This window comes from Peromyscus maniculatus, chromosome 5, assembly GCF_049852395.1.
Source record: "Peromyscus maniculatus bairdii isolate BWxNUB_F1_BW_parent chromosome 5, HU_Pman_BW_mat_3.1, whole genome shotgun sequence".
Classification (NCBI taxonomy): domain Eukaryota; kingdom Metazoa; phylum Chordata; class Mammalia; order Rodentia; family Cricetidae; genus Peromyscus; species Peromyscus maniculatus.
In genome coordinates this window covers 28,672,691-28,695,981 of record NC_134856.1, presented here as the reverse complement: position 1 = coordinate 28,695,981, position 23,291 = coordinate 28,672,691, and the positions used below count along the sequence as shown (strand labels likewise).

General features: G+C 42.6%; 1 protein-coding gene and 1 non-coding gene across 2 annotated transcripts; both read right to left on the bottom strand.

Moving 5' to 3' along the window:
* Positions 1-485: 485 nt before the first annotated feature.
* On the bottom strand, positions 486-16,336 carry Tmem184c (transmembrane protein 184C). Its single transcript, XM_076571477.1, has 10 exons — positions 15,718-16,336; positions 12,557-12,687; positions 12,429-12,465; positions 10,839-11,044; positions 9,698-9,772; positions 8,019-8,112; positions 5,423-5,535; positions 2,376-2,475; positions 1,787-1,958; positions 486-1,309 (listed from the first exon to the last, which is right to left on the bottom strand). The coding sequence occupies exons 1-10, from the start codon at positions 15,844-15,846 to the stop codon at positions 933-935; spliced, it is 1,434 nt and encodes a 477-aa protein (XP_076427592.1). The 5' UTR covers positions 15,847-16,336; the 3' UTR covers positions 486-932.
* Positions 16,337-22,794: 6,458 nt separating this feature from the next.
* On the bottom strand, positions 22,795-22,901 carry LOC121829960 (U6 spliceosomal RNA). Its single transcript, XR_006072999.2, has one exon. It is a non-coding gene; the product is annotated as a U6 spliceosomal RNA (small nuclear RNA).
* Positions 22,902-23,291: the final 390 nt, after the last annotated feature.

Below are 23,291 nucleotides of genomic sequence, written 5' to 3'. Positions count from 1 at the left end.
GATTGATATAGTTGTCCTGTCCTTATGGGAGCTCTAGATATGGCAACTAAGACAGTGTAGGTGTTATGTGTGGAAAGCAAAGACGAGAAATGCCATCATTTCTCATGTCCAGGTCCAGAAATGCCATCTTCCCAGGGCTTTGTGACCTAGGGCTGTGTGCATCTGTGGGTGCACAGGTGCCATCTGTTGTAGAATGTGGCAGATCAAGTCCTGCTCATGTTTTGCTTTTGTGGGTCAAACCTATGGTGTGATATTTTAATTTTTTTGAGAATATAATTACATTTCCCTGTTTCCTTTTCTCCCCGCAAAGCCTCCCATATATCCCTCCCTGCTCTCCTTCAAATTCGTGGCCTCTTTTCTCATTGTTATTGCATGGTTATAAGTATATCTGGTCTACAGAGGGAGTTCCAGGACAGCCAGGGATATACAAAGAAACCCTGTCTCAAAAAAAAGAGAAATCAAGAAAGAAAAGAGTAAAAGATATGTAAGTTTCAGAAAATGGTATTGCATTTGTTGAAAGACATGTAATTGAAGTATAATTATGTAAACTTAAATGGCACATGATTATGATTAAATTAAATTAATCTTAAATTTACATTTTTCAGTCCAGAGCATTACATTCATGCAGTGGTAAGAAGCACTGATTTTTTTTTTTTCAAATGTCCATCCTCTTGAGAAATGCAAGAGAGTTCAGCTGAAGTTGTTACCTACTGTTTGAATATATGATATCCTAACAGTTTAAGAAAGCCAAAGCCTAGGAAATTTAAATGTTATTTGTGATATACAAAACATATACAAATATATATATATATATATATATACTAACGTGTGTAGTAGTATTATATGCATGTGTATATTATATATAGTAGTTATATCTGGTTTTTGCCCAGCTTTGAATAGGCAATCCTGCCACAGAGAGGATTGTGGCAGCTTTAAGAGTCCATTGATGGGTCAGGGGGGTCCTTCTGCTTTTCAGGGGTATCTGTCATGACATCCTCACATAGCTTGGCTTCAGAAAGTGTATCCTGTGAAGTAACTGTGTCTTCAAAGTCTTGATGTTGGCCTGTATCAGGAGGTTCCTGCTCTTCTGGGACATCACTCACAATGTCTTCACTTAGCTTGGAAGCAGCAGCTGCATTCTGTGAAGTAATTGTGTGTCCAAAGCCCTGATATTGGCCCAGGGGCGAGGATGGCTTTGAACATGCAGAAACTGCATCTTGTGAGGATGAGGAAAGCAGACTTGTGTGTTCAGTATTCTCTGAGTCTTCAGGAAAATAATTTTTTTTTGGGTAACCTCTCATTGTTCTCCCTTTAAGACAATATAAATTTATTAGCCAAAAGTTATTTTTATCATTCTAAAAATAGTTCCCCTCTTTGTCCTCCCTAGATTTGAAGAGCCTGTATCATGGTACTGCTTTAAGTATGTTCTTATTTCTTAAATTACTAGAGTAAATCTATGTATTTGGGTTGGGGTGATACCGCAGTCTGCAAAGTGCTTGCCACACAAGAATGAGGACCTGAGTTCAGTCCTCAGCACAGGTCCCAAGCTGGGCAGCTTGCAGTCCTGTGCTAGCGACAGAGCTGGATCCTGGGGCCTCTGGACAGCGATCCTAGCTCAATCTGTGAGCCCCAGGACAGTGAGAGGCCCTGTTCCAAAACCCAAGCTGAACAGCTCCTGAGGGGCCACACCTGAGGTTCATCTCTAAACCCACATGCACATACAGACAACCCCCACCCCCCCTATACACACACTCACACTAACCAAAGTTAAACAGCTGTTACTTACCCACACGTCTTATTTGTTCAGAAATATCATCTCTGATATCTGACACATCCCACATAGCCAGGAAAGAGTCAAAGCACGAGACTTCCTCAGCCTCTTGCACGTAAGGTTTATAGGAGAACGAGTAATGATGGGCAATGGCCGCAAGGAACATTTCAATGCAGATTATAAAATCCTACAACAGCCATGAAAATATCAAACATCTTTGGCTTTAAATCTAGTTTTTCAAACTGCTAACGTTTTCAAAGTTACTTAGGGTGTCAACTTTTTAAAATATAATCCAAATTATATTCATTTTTCAACATTATGTTTTCTACTTCAAAACATGACAAGCCAAGGTTTACATCTCTTTTGCCCTCCCTCAGCCAAGTATTTCTTAATCCGCTCCCCAAGGACTGAAAGGAAATGTGCAGACATATGTGGACCAGGAATAAAACCACTACCAATCAGTACCTATGGGCCATTTCTCTAGGGCTCCCGCTCCTCACCATGAGTAAGCTATCAGCCTTGCTCACTGTTTGTACATTTGGGGCAACACTGTGTCAAACAGCTTAAACAGTAAAATCCCTTGATTCATTGACAGCACTTTTACCTGCAGGCCTGTGGCCACAGCTTCCGCGCTCTGCCATTCCCATGTACGCTTTTCAGAAATAACGCCAACCTTCACCAACAGTGCTATAAGGACTGCTTGCCTGTATGTCAAGAAAAGGTGAAGGTCAGATCTAGATCATGAAATGACCAACTGTCTATGCAATCAGGGGCTCGGGAGGGGGCTTGGTGTGTAAAGCACTCCTGCACAAGTGTGAGGACCTGAGTTAGAGTCACAGGAGCCGGGGAAGGCTGGCATGGTGGTGCACATCTGTAAACCCGGCGCTCCTGCAGTGAGCCGAGAGGTGGGGTAAGAGAATCCTGGCAAGACTGCAGGCCGGCGAGCCTGATGTGTGCAGAGTGACAGTTAAGAGACTCCATCTCAAATGAAAGGTGAGGACCGATACCCAAAGCTGTCCTCATTTCCACATGCACACATGGCATGGACGTGTGCCACTCACACAATAAACACACACATATCATATACACAAAGAGATTAAAACGTGCACCTAGAAACAGTGAAGGCCTCAATGTACCCCAGTACCCCCCACTGTTCTGTCTTGTTGGAGCCCACTGGGTTTCCTAGTGGCTGTACCCAGCAGGGCTGCATAAGAGATTGACTAGACCATGGGCCTGGGTACCAGGTGACTATAACTAGCAAGGGGGAGGTCTTTTGCTCCACCCCTTGGCATTGTTATAAATAAAATAGTCCTTTGGAATACAGTTCTGGGCCCATTTGGATAAAGATCCAGGCCCGCCCGAGTCTATCCCGTGTTTTCTCTCTGCTTCTTAACTCTTTAAGTCTCTTATCCTTCAATCCCCAAGAGTTCCTGGGGTAAATAAGTGTGGGGGCCTATACTGCCTTCAGGGCATATTCCCAAACAAGGTCTGCTTATATTAAATATACTCACCTTGCCTTACAAATTTATTCTACTAGCTTCATAAGATGAATTTCATTATGTATTCTCAGAACTTCATCATTTGGTTCAGATATCTTTTTTGCTTTGAAAACATGTACAAACAATTAGATTCTAAGTTCTAACAGCTTGTAAGTAAAGACTGATACTCAAGTGTGTTTACATGTGTATTCAGTACTAGGATTTGATTGTATTATTCATTCATTCAGATGCAGGGTCTACCAATGGAACTCTGGTTGTTCTAGGACTTGCTATGCTGACCAACCTGGCCTTGAACTCAGAGATCTGGCTGCCTCTGCCCCCCAAGTGCTGAGATTAAAGGTATGTGCCACCATGCCTGGATAATTACTAGGACAAAAAATATTTATTTCTGGCTGTGTGTGTGCACACATGTAACATGTTGTGTGTGTGGAGGTCAGAGGACAGCCTGCAGGAGTCACTTCTTTCCATCTACCTCGTGGGCTCTTTGATGGAACTCCAATCGTCTGGTTGGTGATGGCAAGCATCTTTTCCTGCTGGTCCATTTCACTGGCCCTATTAATTTCAGTTTTGATTTTTCTCCCTTTTTAAGCCTTACTTCTTATGATTAGTGTGGCAGGGTGCCAGAGGACAGGTTTGTGGAGTTGGTTCTCTACTTCCACCTATACAGAGGTCCTGGGGATTAAACTCAGTTCATTAGGCGTGCATAGAAAGTGCCTTTCCCCATGGAGCTAGCCTGCCAGCCCACAGAGTATCTGCATTATAATGCCATCGAGTCCCAGAAGTCTCTGTAGCATATGATGTATGCCTTCAACTGCTAATCATTACTTCTGGCAGTGTAATTTCATGAATTCCTTCTCTTTTGCCCTACTGAATTGCTAAACTGGATCTGATTGTTTCTATAACTCTTAGTACCTATCCTGTCCTAACACCATGGCTAGTTTGCTGTTTGCTTTGTGACATTGAAGACAGACAGTAGGGCAGTGGATACACACCAGGCAGACACTGTGATCAATCTCCAGCCTTACCTTGTGTTTTAAAGGACACTCACTGATAAACATTTCCCTGTCATTACATGTTTTCTCCCAAATTGATACTGTTTTACTTATGACAGATTTTAGGTAATTTGTTCATTTTGAGACAGGGTCTCACTATGTAGCTGACTGGCCTCAAACTTGCTATGTAGACCCTGCTAGCCTTGAACTCAGAGAGAGTCACCTGCTTCTGCCTGCCCAGGGAGTGCTGGGATTAAAGGTATACATCACCACACCCAGCATCAAGATATTTAGGCTGTCTCAAATTATCTTCATCTTTTAAATGTCACAGTGGCCATCTGACTACTTCTTTGATTGTTCAGATACAAGATAACACAAGGTGGCAGAGGCTGGTCCACAACTTGCTTTATAGAGCAGGCTGTCCTCAAACTCACAATGTGAGATTCTCTTGCCTCACCCAGAATGCTGGGATTACAGGTATGTACCACCACACATGACTAAGATTATTTGTTTTTTATCTTTTTAAAACTATTTAATATTTATTTTAATGTGCATGCATTTTGCCTGCATGTGTGTATATGATGCATGTGCAGTATCTGCAGATACTAGAAGAGGGCATTAGACCACCTGGGTCTGAAGTTACAGGAGGTTGGGAGCCACTAACCTTGTTGGTGTTGGGAACTGAACCCAGGTCCTCATCAAGAGTAGCAAAGTGCTCTTGTCTGCTGAGCCATCTCTCCATCCCTGTTTCTGTAAATCTTGTAAGACCTGAAGGGATGGCTTTTTAAAAAGATGTTCTTGTGTGTGTCTGACTGCAAGTCTGTGCATGTGCTCACAGAGGCCAGAGGAGGACTTCAGACCCCTTGGAGCTAGAGTTCCATGAGGTTGTGAGCCGCCAGGCGTGGGTGCTGGGACCAAACTGTGGTCCTCTGGATATGCAGCACACTCTCTTAGCTGCTGAGTCTCTCTCCAGCCCCAAAGGCATCTTCCTAGTTCAGGCTGGCCTTGAGTGGTAGTCCTGCCTCAGTCTCCCAAGAGCTGGGATTACAGACAGGCACCACTGAGCCTGGCATTGTATTCACATTATTTAAAAAACTCCTTAACCAACAGTTTTATTGGCATTTATAAAATGAGAATATTTAAGAGCAAGCAATACTTACCAGAATGAGACAAAGACTACGAGTTTGACACAAAGAAATTTGCCAACAGGTTTTATAGGGCTGAGCTCTTCCTTTAGCACTTTGTAAAACAGCAGGAGGCAATACATGGCGAACTAGAAACAAAAGCAACATTCAACATTGTGCAGCAGGAAGACAGTGACAGAACCTTTCCTTAAAGCCGAAATCAGAGTCCACTGACGTTTTAGTGCTTTTAATATGTTGCTGAAGATGCATATATGTGAGATTTCTCAAGAGAGGTACGTAACATTTTTCCTGAATATGTTTCTAAGTGTTCACGTACTGGAACTCAAAGCAATAAACAAATGACATGAACGGAAGGTTTCCTTCAGTCAAAGAAAAAGGCAACACAAATTACCGCCACTTTTATAAAAACAGATTCTTATTATTAGCTAGTCTCTTGTGTAACATTTACACATACACACACACACACACACACACACACACACACACACACACACACAGAGTTTATAAGGCAACACATTAAATAAGCAGTTTCAATATAACTGTGATCATGAAATCTGCATCACACAAACCATTTCCTTGAGAGCAGTCTGTAAGTCCAGCTGGCCTTACTTCTTAAAATAAATGCCCAAGTTTAGAGTCAGTTACAATAACCAACCAGCATTTCAACAGCAAGAAGTATTTCTGGAAGCTTACTTTCCCCATTAAAACCAGGAGATACTTTATGCTAATTTAAAATACTTCAGGATATGAGAGCAGTAAAGGAAGAACCGAGTTCAGACCTTGCACTGGAGCAGGGCCACCCAGGGTGCTCGTCACACACTCCCGGGCCCTGGGTTCTAGCTCTAGTACCACTAAAAACAAACAGACTCTTAGCACTGAGCCGTTTCTCTGTACATAGGAACTGTGACCCTCATGCTGGGATCTGACCCAGGGCTGTGTGATAGGCAAACACTCCAGGCATATTCCACAGTCATAACCCAATTTTCTAACATCTGTCATGAACTAAAATAAAAATTTGTTCCCAATATCTTTTTTTCTTTTTTTTTAAACATTTTATAAAATCTTTATTGACAAATAATTCACATAGTATAAATTTGCCTGTTTGCACAACTAGACAGACTTTAGTCCAGCATCCTCATAGTCCCATGACACCATTACCACTTTCTACTTGAGAACATTGCTGTCTTCAACTTCACACACACATATAATATACGGTGATTACATTCCACCTTATTTTTTTAAATGAACATAATATTGCAATTGTAACCATTTTTAAGTTCACAATTAGGTGGTATGAATTACATTCAAGATATTACACTCATGATATTAATTCCAATATCTTTTTCAACTGAAAGTAGCTAACTTTTGTGTATGTTTCATAAGGTTTACTTTTAGTATCTGTCTAAATGCCAATGGGAAGACCAAACTGTGCCCACCGGGTTTAGAGTGTTTCCAGTCCTTTCTTATAATGGGCATTACATCCCAGAAGGCTAAAACACTTCTACCATTTCTTTAGACTACATTCCCAGAAAAAGACTGCTGGTCATGGAGATGAACATGAGAGAAAGCTCTGGAGACAGACCCCATTTATTTCCATTATAATATATTTCCAACATAATATATTTCCTTCCTTCCTTCCTTCGTTTCTTCTTTCTTTTCTTCCCTCTCTTCCTCTTTCTTCTCTCTCTCTCTCTCCTCCCCCCTTTCTTTTGTACTTCCGTCCTTCCTCGTTTGTTGTTGTTGTTGTTGTTGTTGTTTGTTTTGTTTTGTTTTTTCAAGACAGGGTTTCTCTGTGTAGCTCTGGCTGTCCTGGAACTCACTTTGTAGATCAAGCTGGTCTCAAACTCAGAGATCTGCCTGCCTCTGCCTCCCAAATTCTGGGATTAAAGGCATGCAATGCCATGCTCGGTTCCATTATAAACTTCTAATAATTATGTATTAGAAGTGTTTACTATACTGTAAAAAGCACTATCCAAAGACTTTAGATGAAATACACATCAGCTTAAGAGAGCCTTTCAGTTCCTAGCACTCATTTTTTTTTTAAATTTCAGTTTTATTTTCCTTAAATTCTAAATAGATATCAGAGATTTGAATTCTTGCTTTTGTTTGTTTGTTTGGTTGGTTTTTCAAGACAGGGTTTCTCTGTATAGCCCTGGTTGTGCTGGAACTCACTCTGTAGACCAGGCTGGCCTTGAACTCAAGAGATCTGCCTGCCTCTGTCTCCCACGTGCTGGGATTAAAAAAGGTGTGCACCACCACCACCTGGTGAACTCTTCTATTTTTATTTAAACTCTATCCTCTCGTGCCAATTAGACTTTTTCCTCTTACTGAATAGGCTGATTGCATTATGTTTTGTTTATTTAGAAGGCACATCATACTTATCCCCACAAGGCTGTGTGGTCACAAGAGATTTACAGCTCTGCATGTAAATCACCAAACTATTCATGAACATATTACTGTACTTCTACATTGTATAAAGGTATACATTAAAGCTGTTTCAAGTTCCATGTACAAATTAAAAGGTAATTTTTTTCCTCAAGAAATAGTACCTAATAGTATTTAGCAACAGAAACAAATTTAGTACAGTTAAGAAGAATGATGATTTACTTACCAATTGTGACAAATTATTTATTATAACCAAGTAAGTCCAAGCATTGGAGAAGCTAAAGTTCCCTTCGTCGTAGACACCAACAAGCTCACATACCCTTAAAAATGGCAAAAATCAACTTTATGACTGACCAAATAAACCCGTATCTTAATATGTACCCTTTAGAGACTTATTTTATGCATATGAATGTCTTACCTATGCACAATGTGCATGCAGTGCCCTTGGTGACCAGAAGAGGGCACTGGATACTCTGGAACTAGATTTCACTAAACCTCTGCAAGAGTACCAAGTGCTCTTAACACTGAGTGCTCCACTGAGTGCTCTCCAGCCCTGAACACGTTCTTAAGGTGTAGTGGTAGCAACACTTAAAATTTAGAGTCCGTTTACTTCAGTAAACCTATGGAAAATTCCTTGTCTTTGGTCACTGACAGAGAAACATTTTTCTAGATATGTATGATTATTCCTTTTAACTTAAAGAAATTATAAACTGAGAACTATTAAGCTAGAGAATAATCATTAACTTCAAAAAACAAGGCCTAATTCTGGAAAACTTGACTGATAATCATTAACTACAGCTCACTTTTTCCTCTAAATTGCAGGTAATTATCTGAAGACCCAGACATCCCTACCCCACAGGTAAATTTTACCATAAGTATTAAGTTATATGCTCACCCAGTTTCTAAGCAGCAAGGAAATAAATCATAATTTCATAAATAATTCTAGCTCAAAAGTTATTAAAGAGTTGAACTGTTTTTTTTTAAGTAATTGATTTAATCATATTTTATGTGCACTGGTGTTTTGCCTGTGTGTGTCTGTGTAAGGGTCCCTTGGAACTGGAGTTACAGACAGGTGTGAGCTGCCATGTGGTTGCTGGGGATTGAACCTGGGTCCTCTGGAAGAGCAGTCAGTGCTTTTAACTGCTAAGCCATCTCTCCAGCCCCTGATTTTTTTTTTTTTTTAAACATGGCTTTCTCTTATTATGTGAGCTGCAGAATGTTAATATCTAATAGATAAATCATAAATTGACATTTTGGATTTTTTAGGGAACAGTTTCCCAGGTAGTTTAATTATGTTTCATATTTTGACATCAAATGGATTTTGTGTGTGTTTATTTTGAGACTCAGTCTCTCTATGTACACCAGGCTGGCCTCAAACTCACAGAGATCTGCTTCCCTCTGCCTCCTCAGTGCTGGGATTAAAGGTGGCACCAGTTAAAGACAGTGTTCCTAATAAACTCTTAACAAGGTAGAAAATAATCTGTGTTTATTTAGTTTAACCCAACTGAAGGAGTTTTGGTTTTTCTGATCTGCTGTTCAGTCTGCTCTCAAAGGATGTGAATCTCATGGCAATCCTTTGCATTGTTCATTGTAATGGAATCCAGCTTTTATATACGTATTTACAGCTTTCATCAACATTGTTCTTCTACTTGTTTTTTCCATCTAAGAACATCAATTGTTTTTTAAGACAGGGCCCAGTCTGGCCTTAAACTCTCGATTCTCCTGCCTCTACCTTCAAATGCTAGGATTATTTGCCATGAATTACTACACTTGGTTTCTGTCGTGCTGGGAATTAAACCCAGGGCTTTGTACATACAAGGCAAATACTCTTATCAGCTGAGCTATATTCCCAGTTATGTATCATGAAGATTAAAAAAAAAAAAGCTAAGGGAAGGCCATACTTACAGTGCTGTAACAGTGGTAATTGGTCTGATCACAGTGTACTGCAGCACTCCCAGTTTGCATCGAAAGAGCAGCATTCTGTAGGAGAAAGAGAACATAACATCTCAACTATTCAGTGGCATCAGAACATCGCAAAACCTCCAAATTAAAAATCACTTTGACAAACGACACTAATTATACTGAATTCTGCCAATTTTGTTCTCCTAAATGATAGTAGGGTAAGAATGTGGTGGCAACACGGAAATCTGAAGACCACTTTGAAATTATTTAATCACTTTATCTCCTAAAGCCTCCCTTCAGCTCCACTATAGTGCAACACAGAACAGAAGGAACAGAAGAAGGTGCTGGGACCTTGGTCTTTTCCTGTTTCCCAGTCTTGCCATGATACACTGCAAATCAACAGGACCAAATGAACTGAGTCTGTGAGTCAAATAAAACCGATTATCTCAGGAGCTTTGCTGATAGAATTGATAGTGATGGCTCTAACTAACACAGGAGAAAAACGGAGGCACAAATGAACTGTGAGCTTGTGCACACGCACGTGTATAAAGCATTGACATTTAGGATGCAGCTTCCTGGTGAATGTGTTTACAGAAAGATTTACTGGGACAGGCAAACCACCCTGAGGGTGGGCGGCGATCCACAGGCTGGGGCCCTGGACTGAACACGAGGCAGTGAGCTGAGTTCTGGCTTTTCTCTCTGCTTCCTGACAGCAGATGCAGTATGACATCATCACCTGCCACGTGCCTTTCCCACCATAAGGGACTGCACCCTCAACTGTGTTCCTAAGTTGCTTTTGTCAGTGACTTTGTCTCAGCAGGGAGACGAGTACAAGACAATTAGCTGTATGATCACGTGCACAATCATTTAGGCTCCAATTCCCAACTGTAAAAAAGATGCTGATTAAATATTTTCTAAGGTTTTCTCCTACAATACATTGATGAACTTTTCTATTTGGGTAAGCAATGTAAAAATAAAACAAAAACCTTCCAACATGTACATTGTAATAATGTATTTTATTATCTTTCAAACTGTATTATGTGCTACGTAGGGTAAGAGCTCTGCCTACTGTCCCCGCCCCTTGCAGAGAGCTGACTGATATTTCAGACCCACACAGAGGCCCGTTAAAACCAAACACACTTACTCTCCCATCGCCCATGGTGGACAGCAGCAGAGTGGAGCGAGATGCTGTTGCTGATCTTTAGCTTCCAGGTGTAACATCACGTTTGGGAATCGAATTGTTAGGTAGTTGTTAAGGAAGATCATAAAGTTATAGATGACATAAGCTTCATAACACTCTCTCCAGGTATCTACGTAGATTGCGATTTTTGGAAATTTCAAAGCCAACCACTATGGAAAAGCACAGATGTTAAAGAGAAATGCTACTGATTCAGAAAATGCTACTGAAGGCATTTTCTTTCTTTTTTCTTTTTTTCTTTCCAGACAGGGTCTATGTAACCTGGATGTTCTGGAGCTCACTATGTAGACAGGCTGACCTCCAACTTAAGAGTTCCACCTGAGTGATGGGATTAAAGGGATGCAACACCACACCTGGCTAATGCCATTTTCTTTAGTTGTGTCTACTGTGGAAAGTGTTTTTTCCTTTTATTTTCTTTTTTGCGGTGGGGTGGTGTACAAATAAAAGACTTAATAACTAAAAAGCATGATAGCGAACTATCAGCATCCTTATGAGAATCTGCATCTATGGGTTCAGCCAACCCTGGAGCAGAAATATTTGTAACAGCCTCTGACCCCAGGTCTGCATTCTGGAACTCACTATACAGACAAGGCTGGCCTCGAACTCATGGAGGTCCCCTTACCTGCGTATGACACTGATATTCCATCAGGTGTCATAAGCCATCTAGAGCTGACCGTAAGGACAGGGGAGACACACTAGTCCATATGCTGATGCTAACCATTCTATATAAGGGAACTGAGCATCAGCACATTTTGATGCCTGGGGTGGAAAAGTGTTCCCTGTGGCTACATATCGATGAGGGTAATTTACAATATTTCATTCTTTAAAAGATTAAGAGCCATTAATCTTAAATTTAAGCAACTGAACAAAAAACAGCTACACATTAAAAATATTTGAAATATCTGCATTTTTCATTATATTATCTTCCTTACCAACACTAACAACACGTGAACTTGGCCAGAGTCAGAGGCAGGGGGCTCTCTGTGAGTTCAGGACCAACCTGCTCTACATAGTGAGTTCCAGGACAGCCAGAACTACATAGTGAGACCCTGTCTCAAAAATATAAAAATAAATAAATAAGTAAAAATAGAAAGAAAGAAAAAGCTGGGCTGTGGTAGTGCATACCTTTGATCCCAGAACTCACTGGGACAGAGGTAGGTGGGTCTCTGAGTATGAGGCCAGCCTGGTCTACAGTATGAGTTCCAGGACAGCCATGGCTACATGAAAAAACCCTGTTTCAAAAAAACCAGAAAAAAAAAGTGTCATAAAAGAATTATTTTTCTAAAAAGATTTATTTACTTTATTATTTTATGTGTATGAGTATTTTTGTCTACTTGTATGCATATGTGCTATGTTCATGCCTGGTGCCTACAGAGATCAGAAATTGGATTCCCTGGGACTGGAGTTATAGTTGTGAGCTGCCATGTGGGTGCTGGGAATTGAACCTGGGTCCTTTAGAAGAGCAAAGTACTCCTTACCACTGAGCCATCTTTCCAGCCCAAGAATTCTTAACGCAATACAATAAAATATACTTACACTGTCCAAACTGTATATTGGGACCATCCAAAGAATCCTACAGAAAGTAAAACATAAAAAACATTTAACATCATTTTTCTGAATTAAGTCAGTTAATACTAGTAATAGCAAATACATTAAGATTTGACCTTATAATAGGCTTTTGAAGTTCAGGTTGTGTGTAATGCACCAAGTGTTGTAGAATCCCCCAGAGGGACACAGGTACTGTCAACAGCAGAAAGATACCAGCAATAAACCATGCTTTAGTGTGTATTCCAACCTTGAAAAACAAAAGAACACATTAGTTTAGATTCTGATATTAAAACTATAAAGATCAATACTTTTTTCTTAAATTTTCATTTGATTACTAATACTGCCTGATATTTCCAAAATAATTAGTAGCAATTAAAAAAAGATTTACTTTTTAAAAAATTCTATGTATGTATGTATGTATGTATGTATGTATGTATGTATGTATGTGTGTGAATATGTGCGTGTGTGAGTGTGGGTACCTGCTGAGGTCAGAAGAGGGTGCTAGATTCCTTGGGGCTGGATTTACAGAGTGTGGTAGCACACACCTTTAGTCCCAGTAACTTGAGAGGCAGAAGGGTCTCTGTGAGCTCCAGGACAGCCTGACAAAAGAACCCTCCTCCTCATCCTTCTCCTCAAAGACAAACAAAAAGAACATTTGCATAGTATCTCTGCCCATTCCTAGTGTGTTATTTGCTTTCTGTATCCGATTCTTGTTTGCTGTTTATGAGCTAAAATTTTGAGGAAATGCCCCAGTTAAGCCTCTAACCTTGAACACAAAAACAAAACCTTTCTTTGATCTTCTCAGTCCCCTCCACCTATTGTGCTATCATTTCTCGGCTCCTTCGGAGTCAAAATCTTCAAAACTCATATATTCTCCGGATTCTAAGTTTTCACCACACATTCGTACTTCAACAATTCTGTTCTGGGTTTGGTCCTCCCAGCTCCAGTGATCACTAAGCTCCCACTGACCTTTCTCCTTGTGAAGAGTGACAGGCAGGTTGGCAACAGTGCACACTATTCAGAATGTCCCCTCGAGACCCTCCTCCCGGGCATTCACTTCATTGGTTCCTTGTGAATTCCTGGGAAATGCTGGTGCCAGGTCCCTTGCTGCTCCTTCTCTGTGTCCTTGATCTCAAGCATTCTTTAACTGCGGACACTGTCTAAAGTCTGACCATTAGTACCTAGGTGTGCTCCCCTTTAGAGGTCGGAACTTAACCCCTATTGCAAACGGCCATATTTGGAGATAAGGCTGATGGGAAGTGACTTAGGTGAAATGAGGTCATAGTCTCATAGGGCTGGCGATCTCAAAATGAGATCGTTCAACCACCTGAGGATTCAGCAAGGGCATGGCCATCTGCAACCTGAGAGTACCTTCCCTAGACAGCAACCCTCTGGTCCCCATGATATCTGACTCCAAAATAGTTTTCAAGACTGAAAACACAAATTCCTGTTGAAGGCACTCAGTTCATGGTATACACATGTGCTTCTGTGTGTGTGAGTGCAGGTGTGCAGGTGTGGAGGTCAGAGGTCAGCTCTGGGGAGTCAGCTCTCCTTCCAGCTTAGGAACCAGGGCGTCTCTTGTTTCTGCTGCTGTGCTGCAGAGTGGAGGCAGCTGGCTGGCGAGCTTCCAGGCAATTCCGTGTCCACCTCCCATCTTGCCATAGATGCCAGTCAGGTGGGTCACAGAGAGGGAACTCAAGTGGTCGGGTTTCCTGGTTATTGCTCCACCTGCTGAGCCGTCTCCACGGCCCTTTATTATGGCAGAGAGTAGATTAAACAAGACGTGTACCTGCAGTTGAAACTGTTCTGAGGTCCAGACTTGCATATCCAAGTGCATTTTTTGACAGGCTCACCCGCACATCCTCCATTAAACATCCCTGTCAGAACTTGAGGGACTCAACTTGGGGTGTTAGCAGTTTACACTGCAGATTAGAATTGGTCTTAAAGGTTCATGGCACTTTCAAACTACGCTTGAAGCTCACAACTAAGAGAATACTAAGTGAATTAAGTACTCCAAGGAATATACTAAGTGAGGAAATTATATTTATATTACGATTGCTATACCTAAATTTGGGTGGATATATTTTAAATGGCAAAAAACTTAACAAATGAGAAATACTTAATGTTATATTATAAGAGTCTTAAATAACTATGTGGACTATAATAAGAAAAGCCAACAAAAGTTTAGTGAACAAAATGACCCTCCAGACACGTTTGGACATATTGTTTAACTAAAATATTTTCCACACTCAAAAGGGGGGGTCATGTACATGGTATGTCATAACTCTTCTAAAATAATAAAGTACTTTCCGGTTATTATTATTAATAATTCTAAGTTCATTTTATACATATATTACGGATATGTTAGGTATCCAGCTTGTAATACTTTAGTAATGTCACATGACGTCATGTTGTGACATCAACAAGTAACAAAAGGCAGCTGGAGAGATGACTCAGGTAAGGGGCTTGCCTCCAACACTGCACTGATCTCTTGAGCTCAGTCCTCACTCAGCACTCATGATGGAAGGAAAGAACAACTCCCCTAACTGGCCCGTGCTCTGGCCTCCACAAGTGGGCCATCCCATGAATACACCAACACCAAATACATAAAAAAAAAAAAGAAACAAATACACGAGGAACTTTTGTAAAACTTTTGTTTTGACTGAGGAGTAACTTCAAGGGGCTGAGGAGTAACTTCAAGGGGCGAATGTAGCTCAGTTGGTAGAATGCTTGCTTGCCTCAAGTGCTCAAAGCCCTGGGTTCCATCCCCAGCATTGAATAAACAGAAGCACGGAGAATGTGGACGTTGGAGGACCATGCTAGGCTACAAAGCAAGTTCCAAAACAGCCTGGTCTACATGAGACTTTATCTCATTAAAGAAAGGAGCAAATAAAAGATGTAACTTCAAACGTAAAAACAATTAGCAAAGTCAAACTAACGGGAATCCTTTCGTTCCCGGAAGCATGCTAAAAGCTTATAAAATCCAGAAGGGAGCTTTCAAGGTAGTTATCTGATCTGGTCAAGCCCAGTATCTGCACAGCAGATGTGATTTCAAGAATAGTTTTCCGGGAACTGATGGGTATCAGCGAAGCATTCTAAGCAGCAACATTATTTTTCTCCACCCGGTTCCACCTATACTTGTAGCGGTAAAGTGAAATCAGACGGGTCCGTTTAATGTTCAAAGACGAAATGTTTTTCTGACCCTCAAGAATTAAAAGCTGACAAAGAGATTCTGCCAAACAGTGTAAGAAAGGGTAGAGGTGCTGGACCCTCTTACCTTCAGTTTGTGACGTTCCCAAATACACAAGGGAACCAAGATCAGGATGCCAACTACGTAAGTAAGTATGATCAGGGGTCGGATCCATCGCCTCCAGTTGTTCAGATTACACACGCTGGGCATTTTCATAAACAAATTAGCTTACGACAGCCAAGAAAACGAACCAAACCGAGATTTTGGCACTTTTCTCTTCTTTGGTTGTTTTCTCTTCTGGCTCTCTCTAGAGAAAAATTTACCAGCCACTGGCGCCGCGTCCTCGGGTCGCGCTGTGGTTGCGGCTGCCGCAGCGGCGGCCGCTCGGGATGCTCGCGGGTGCGGGCTGCATCCTAGTCGGCAACCGGCATGCACCCGGTGCCGCCGTAGTGGGTCGGCGCCTCGCCTGCGGGTCGCCTAGAGTCTCGGCTGCACCATGGCCCCGAGGACAGCCGGGGTGACCTGCGGACCTGGGCGCTCGTCTGCCCTGCAGCTGGAAGCCGCCCGTGCCCCCCTCCTGCTCTGGCAGGTGAGTCCCCGCCCCCCGGAAGACCCGGCCGCGATTTCCTCACTCACGCTTTCTGCACTAGGGGAAACTCATCTTTAAAAGAAATGAGTCCGCTTCCGTTTCCGTTCAGATGCTTAAAGCCAATGACCTGAGGTGAGATTCAAGCTAGGCCAACCCTGTCCGGTGACATCAGACGTTTATGATTGGGCAGCTACTGAGGAGGGCGTGGCTGTAACCAAGGTTACTGAAGGGCGTGGTGGGAGGGATGCAGGGGAGGGTGGTGGAGGATTGTTGGCTTCGCTAACTTGGCTGGTCTTTGTGGATCCTCAGAAGGGTTCCGGAGGTTGTAGGGACTGGGGACGTTTCAAAAACACCGGCTGCCGTCTTAAGACTTTGTTCCATCTAAAGGAAAGCCTTAGTGAGGGCCAGTCTCCGTGGAGCGGAACTTGAGACAGGCTTTTTTCTGAGAAGGCTCCCCGGTTGTCTTTAGGGGTGGAAACAGAAGCTGGCTGGAAAAACACAAAATAGGAAACCTTCGCTTAAATTTCAGTCAGTTACTAGAGTTTAGAGCCCTAAGGAGGGATTTCTCTGCATAATCTCTGAACCGAATAGAATCATTCTAAAATATAGCTTACTTGGAAGTAACTGCCAATGTGAAATGTTCACATTTGGAACTTGTGTTAAAAAGTCCTACTCATTTAGAATTCAAAAGGTTGGCATTCTGACACCATATTCTGTGCACTCAAAGCTTTTAGCTGTATAGGTTTGAAGAGCAAACAAATGGCAAATGGTATGGTACGGTCTCTCTAAATCGAGGGAGCAAGCAAACGTGTCTCAATTAGACACATAAATATATATGGCCTATCTTGTCATTTTCTGAAATCAAACACTATCCTACGTTCTTTACCTATATGAGCTGATCTGCACAAAAGTACCGAGAGACAGGCAGTTTTCTGTTTCACAGATGAGAAGTTTCAAGTGATTGATTTGCCCAAACATTAGCTGTTTTCTCTGACCTTGGATTCCGCTTGATGTTTAAATATTTGGTTTGTCATCATCTGCAACCAGGGAAATTCTGCCTTTTGGCCACGTGGGCAAAATGCTGTGGTCCTGAGTCTCCCAGAGATACAGATGGAATAGTATATCCTTGTCACACTGACCCAGACCCTGGAGATTGACTTCCACAATCTTTTCCCTATTCTTCCATGATCTCTACTTTGCAACTTTTCCTTAAAGGGGCACTACAATTTTTTTTTTTTTTTTTTTTTTTTTTTGTCGAAACTAAAATAGCTGGTTAGGGGGAAATACCTAATCATAGTGAATACCTTGTGTATTGCTAAAGTTTAGAAAATAGGAGAAACTCTTGCTCTATAACCAAATGTCATTACTATTTACTTTTGGAAATGAAGAGTCTAACAGGGGCTGTTTCTGTATGTTCAGCCACACACACCCATTGCTGCCTACAGTCATCTTCCCCATTCTTTCTCATGGAAACCTTTTTAACATAATTTCTGAAATCTGTCTCAAATGCTCTAGTACCATACTTCATGTTTTGTTACAGCCATTAAAGGTTTGTCTGTTTTGCTTAGACTGTGAGTTTCTCAAAAAGCTAAAATTCTTGAACTATTAAGAGCCATTATTAAAAACCAAGGCAGGCAGTGGTGGTGCACGCCTTTAATCCCAGCACTTGGGAGGCAGAGGCAGGCGGATCTCTGTGAGTTCGAGGCCAGCCTGGGCTACCAAGTGAGTTCCAGGAAAGGCACAAAGCTACATAGAGAAACCCTGTCTCGAAAAACAAAAAACAAAACTAAACAAAAAAAACAAAACAAAACAAAAAAAGGGGGGGGGCGGGCTGGAGAGGTGGCTCAGCGGTTAAGAGCACTGACTGCTCTTCCGGAGGTCCTGAGTTCAATTCCCAGCAACCACTTGGTGGCTCACAACCATCTGTAATGAGATCTGGTGCCCTCTTCTGGCCTGCAGACATACATGCAGGCAGAACATTGTATGCATAATAAATAAATAAATCTTTAAAAAAAAAAAAAAACCAAGGCAATGAAGAGACAAAGGTGTCAGATGCAGACGTGACTGCATGTGGTTTTGAGCTGGAATTCATTTTTGGTGAAACTTCTAGACAGCAACAGAGAAATCAGAGATAGTGAATTTTTCATTTAAATATGTTCACTCATAAAGGCTCTGCTTTAATTTGAAGATGTCCTCCCTCCCTCCCTCCCTCCCTCCCTCCCTCCCTCCCTCCCTTCCTTCCTTCCTTCCTTCTTCCCTTTCATTCTTGACAGTCTCTCTGTGTAGTCCAGACTGGCCCGGAACTCACAGACACCCACCTGTTTCTGCTTCCTCAGGACTAGGATTAAAAGTGTGTGCCACCATGCCCCACAGTTGGTAGTCACTGATTTTAAAGCAAGATCTGCTGGCTTTACAGGGCTCTGCAATGAATCCAGAGAGAGAACAAGGGCCTGTAAAGCCAGGGCTGAGAATAAAGGCCTCAGCTGTGTCACTCGGTACGTAGAGGCTGGAGGCCCTGGCCCTTGCTTTTGTCTACTCTGGTTTCCATGAAATCTTCTAATTCTCACCTGAGTAGCTGCATCTTTGCCCTTGCCTAGCATGTTTCTAATGTAGAAGTTCTGATCCCCCATATCCTCAGGAAAGAAATATTACACACACACACACACACACACACACACACACACACACACACACACAGAGAGAGAGAGAGAGAGTCTGTACTGGGTGTCCTGGAGTTTGCTCTGTAGACCAGGCTGGCTTTGAACAGAGATCTGCTTGCCTCTGTCTGCCTCTGCCTTCCAAGTGCTGGGATTAAAGATGTGGAATTACATCCAGCAGTGATAACTAAGAAATATCTAACCATTCTATTTCTTAGGTATTTCAGCCTTCAGAACAAAAAGGAGGGAAAGTATGCATGTCCACACAGCTTAATTGTAGACATTTGTGTATTCTGTGACAGCTGTATCTGTTTTCCAAAATTTAAGATACAAATTAAAATATCTCAGATACTTCTGGGAGCTCCAGCAGCCTGTGTTCTGTTGGCGCACACACTGGGAGCTGTAATCCTAGGTCAGTCGCCTGTGTTTCTGACCTGGGAGGGGGGAGAATAGGGGAACCCATGGCTGATATGTAGAACTGAATGGTATTGTAAAATAAAAAATATATATCAAAAAAATAAATAAAAAAAAAAAAATGTTTGTTCATTTTATTTCCTTGTTGCAGAAGTCAGAAATCTGGGGCAATGGGTCTCAGAGGGCTGAAAACAAAAGGTTGACAGCACTGTGTTATTTTCTGGATGCTCTAGGGTAGAATTCCTCTTCTTCTTCACTGGAGTCATTGTTAGAACCCTGTTCCTTCCTTTCTGGACAGCAGCTGTAAACAGTTCAAAGTTTTCAGAGAATGCACACACTCCTTGTGAAGAGGCCTAGCTTAACATTAGTGCAGCCATGACAGGCTGCAGACTAGCAAACAATACTGGGACTCGGCCTCACCATTACAATAACCAGGAAAAGCCACAAACTGTACCCTGCAGGAGACCAATCAGAATTGAGACAAACAAGTACTAGATGCTCCAGAACATTAAGGAGAGCTCACATCACTTGTATATCATTTCCTTTATTATTAACATTGTTGCTAATTTCCTTGCAGCAATGCCAGTACCAATCCCTGATTGACAAGACTTCTGTGCCTCACTCCTGTCCAATCAGGAGTTCAACCCCCATCTGAATCTGGAATTACCATCCCCCCATCCTTTACTCCTTAAAATCCCTGCCATAACTGAGCTCAGGGCTCTCCCTGATCCAACTGCTGTGTTGGAACAGACAGAAAGCCCAAGCTTGAGCTTTCAATAAAGGCTCTTTGCTTTTAAATATGAACTCAGACTCCTGATGGTCTCTGGGGGGCTCATGATGCAGGCATAACACTTGCTATTGATCTTTCTTCTCCAACTTTGAAGCCAGCAACAGGAGATACTTATTCCTCCATCTTACACTTTTTTGTTTTTAATTTTAAGACAGGGTCTCATTATGTGGGTCCTGGATATACTGGAACTCACCATATAGACCAGGCTGCCCTTGAACTCATGGAGATCTACCTGCCTCTGCCTCCTTAGTGCTGGGATTAAAAGTGTGTGCCACCACGTCTGGCATTTTATTTATTTGTTTGTTTTATTTGTGTGTATTATGTCCGCATACCACAGTGCATTGGTGGCAGCCAGAGGACAACTTGAGGGAATTGGGTCTCTCCTTCTGCTATGTGGGTCCCAAGGATCAGACTGAAGCTTGGTGGCAAGTGCCTTTATCCTGGGAACCATGTCCCGGCTTCATATCTTGAGGTTCCTAATCAACCTGCAACATCCTTTTTGTCCTGAAAGATAACATCGTCACATGTGCAGAAATCTTTGGAGATTCATTGTTCAGTCCAACACACCTAGTGACATTCAAAATGATGTGACTCAGAAACAGTCTTCAACTTCTACCCCTCTGTCAGCACTCAGCTGTATATGTGATGCATCATCATCCAGGCTCTGTGCCCTTTGCATTCACTCGGAAGTATCTGGGATTGGAGAGATGGCTCAGCCATTAAAGGCTAGGCTCATAGCCAAGAAGTGTCTAAAGACAACTTTTTCATAGCATACAGGATAAGAGGAGGGACACAGTTAAAGGGAAGGGGATGAGTAGAGTTTTCTTTTTTTCTCCCTAGATGGAAGAATACAGCAACTCATGATCCTGCTGAAATGTTGCTAGGGAAGAATCAGCAGAGCAAAGAGCTCCTGGGTCAGCGTACTGAAACTAGCCCTCACCTCTGTTCTTCCCTTCTGCTGGAGGAAAAGTTTTGGTGAAACACATGACTACCCAACTAGGAGTGTTGTTTCTCAGATCCCCTTGCAGCCAAGCTTCTGGATAGCATCGGGTTGCCCTGGTCCTCTTGCTCCTGATAACTGGGAGGGAGGTTGAGGCACCCAGCTGTGTGGCTTCAGGCTGCATTCTGGGTTCCCTGTTCAGAAACTGTTGGCAGTGGTGACTTCTTGACTTGACTCAGGAAACTCTTCTGTTAGCAATGAGCTCCACTCCCTCCTAATCTCCTAGTCAGACCCTGGAAGAGGAAGTTCAGACACTGTGCTCCAAATACTGGGACAGGGCATTTCAGTGAGTTTCCCCGACACCCGGACACCACACTGGGAAATGCTGCCACGTTGTATTTCCTCACTATAATGATGGGAAACCAAACTTGCAGGGGGCAAGGGGCAGAGCCCAGCTACAGAGTCAAACAATTGGGTTTACTACAATGTGGTACAGAGAAAGAATGGTGATGAGAATGCTATGAAGTACAATCAGTGGCCAGCCCACTGAGGATCCACTTCACAGGAGAAGGAACAGCTTGAGCACTGCCTTGGAGAAGCCTAAAGGCTACAAAACCCACCATGCCATCCCTGCTGTGTAGCTTGGGGAAGGAGCAGAACCCCAGATCCACTGTTATTGCTAATGAAAGCAGTGCCTGTAAATCACACCTTGAGCAGTTTAGCTTGGACAGCAAACAGGCAGGGTAGTAACGCCTGTATCTGCTTGGAACATCCTGTTTGGCTGTAAAAGACTGACGGGCCTGGCAGATGACTCAGTGGCTAAGAGTGCATGCTGGAGGGATGGCTCAGTGGTTAAGAGCACTGACTGTTCTTCCAGAGGTCCTGAGTTCAATTCCCAGCACCCACATGGCAGCTCACACAACTGTGTGTAGTAACTTCATTTCCAGGGGACCTGACACAGACATACATACATGCAGGCAAGACACCAGTGCCCATAAATTAAGAAAAAAAAGAGTGTATACTTTTGCAGAGGATGAGTTTCAGCTTCCAGCACTGATGTCAGTTAGCTCACAACTGCCAGTAATTCCAGCTATGGAGAATCCAACTCTTACTTCTGGACTCTGTGAGCAACTGCCCTCGTGTGCACATACAAACAAAATTAGAATAATAATAATAAAATTAAAAAGGATAGGAAATAAACCCTATGAAAATTCAGAGCCCTACCTCTTTGATGTTTCAAGGAGTCCAGGCACAGTCAGAAATCCTTTCTATGGAGAAGGGCAAGTGGTGGCACCTCCCACAATATTCCACAGAGAAATGCAGCATGGGACAAGCCTCCTTGGGTTCCAATGAGAACATAGGCCACATTTGGGCACATTGCACCAAGCTGTGACAACCCGTAATACCCCTGCTTTAAGTGAACCGCTGGACGAGGACAAACCGCGGCATCTGGGCCAGCCCGTCCACTATCACTGGATGGGCATAAGCAGCAAAGGCATTGCTTGGAGATGGCCAAGCTGCAGAGAAAGCACTTTTGGTTGTGGAATAAGCCCACACTGTTGCTATTCGTTCTTTGAAAAGCTGCTCTCAGCTCACTGCTGGGTCCTGATAGAAGTGAAGCGTCCCACCTGGGGACAGTAAGTGACTAGGCAGCCTGAGCCACCATAAACCAGCTACTGTCACTAAACCGTAACACTGGGCACACTCGCCAACACTCCGTCATAAAACAGCAGCAATTAGACAACCCCGGCAGGACCAGAAGCATTCTTTTTATTTTAATATGGAACGCTTCATGAGTTTGTGTGTTATCCTTGTACAGGGGCCATGCTAATCTTCTCTGTATCATCCCAGTTGTAGTAAATGTAGGGCTGAAGTGAGCACCAGAACGTACTCTTAAACACACAAGCAAGTATGTAGACTCGGGGCTTGTTGGGAATTGATACAGATTCAGAAATACTCCAGCTTAAAATATCAGTCACTACAGGCTTTTTACGTACAAGTTGGAAGAGAAAAAAGCAACAGCTGAGGAACATGCACCATGGCTGTTCCAACCCTCCAGGTTGACTGCTTCAGGAACTCGGAACCCCCAGAGGATGCATGGACATTTGTGATGGTGACTCTCCATCCCTGTGCAGCTCCAGGTCACATGGCTGCAGTGTCCCCAAACATCCTGCTCTTCCCTTGAAAGATTGCACTTTCACGTGCCCTTTGCAGTGGGGACTGCCCTGTGCTTCAGGCCATGGGATCTGAGGTGAATGCAGGTGCTACTTC

Coding starts and splice junctions, on each gene's coding strand:
- Tmem184c (XM_076571477.1), bottom strand. CDS start 15,846: ATGAAAATGCCCAGCGTGTGTAATCTGAACAACTGGAGGCGATGGATC. Junction 2,476..5,422: donor GTAGTCTTTGTCTCATTCTG/GTAAGTATTGCT, acceptor CTTGACATACAG/GCAAGCAGTCCTTATAGCAC. Junction 1,959..2,375: donor CTGTGGCCACAGGCCTGCAG/GTAAAAGTGCTG, acceptor TGGCTGTTGTAG/GATTTTATAATCTGCATTGA.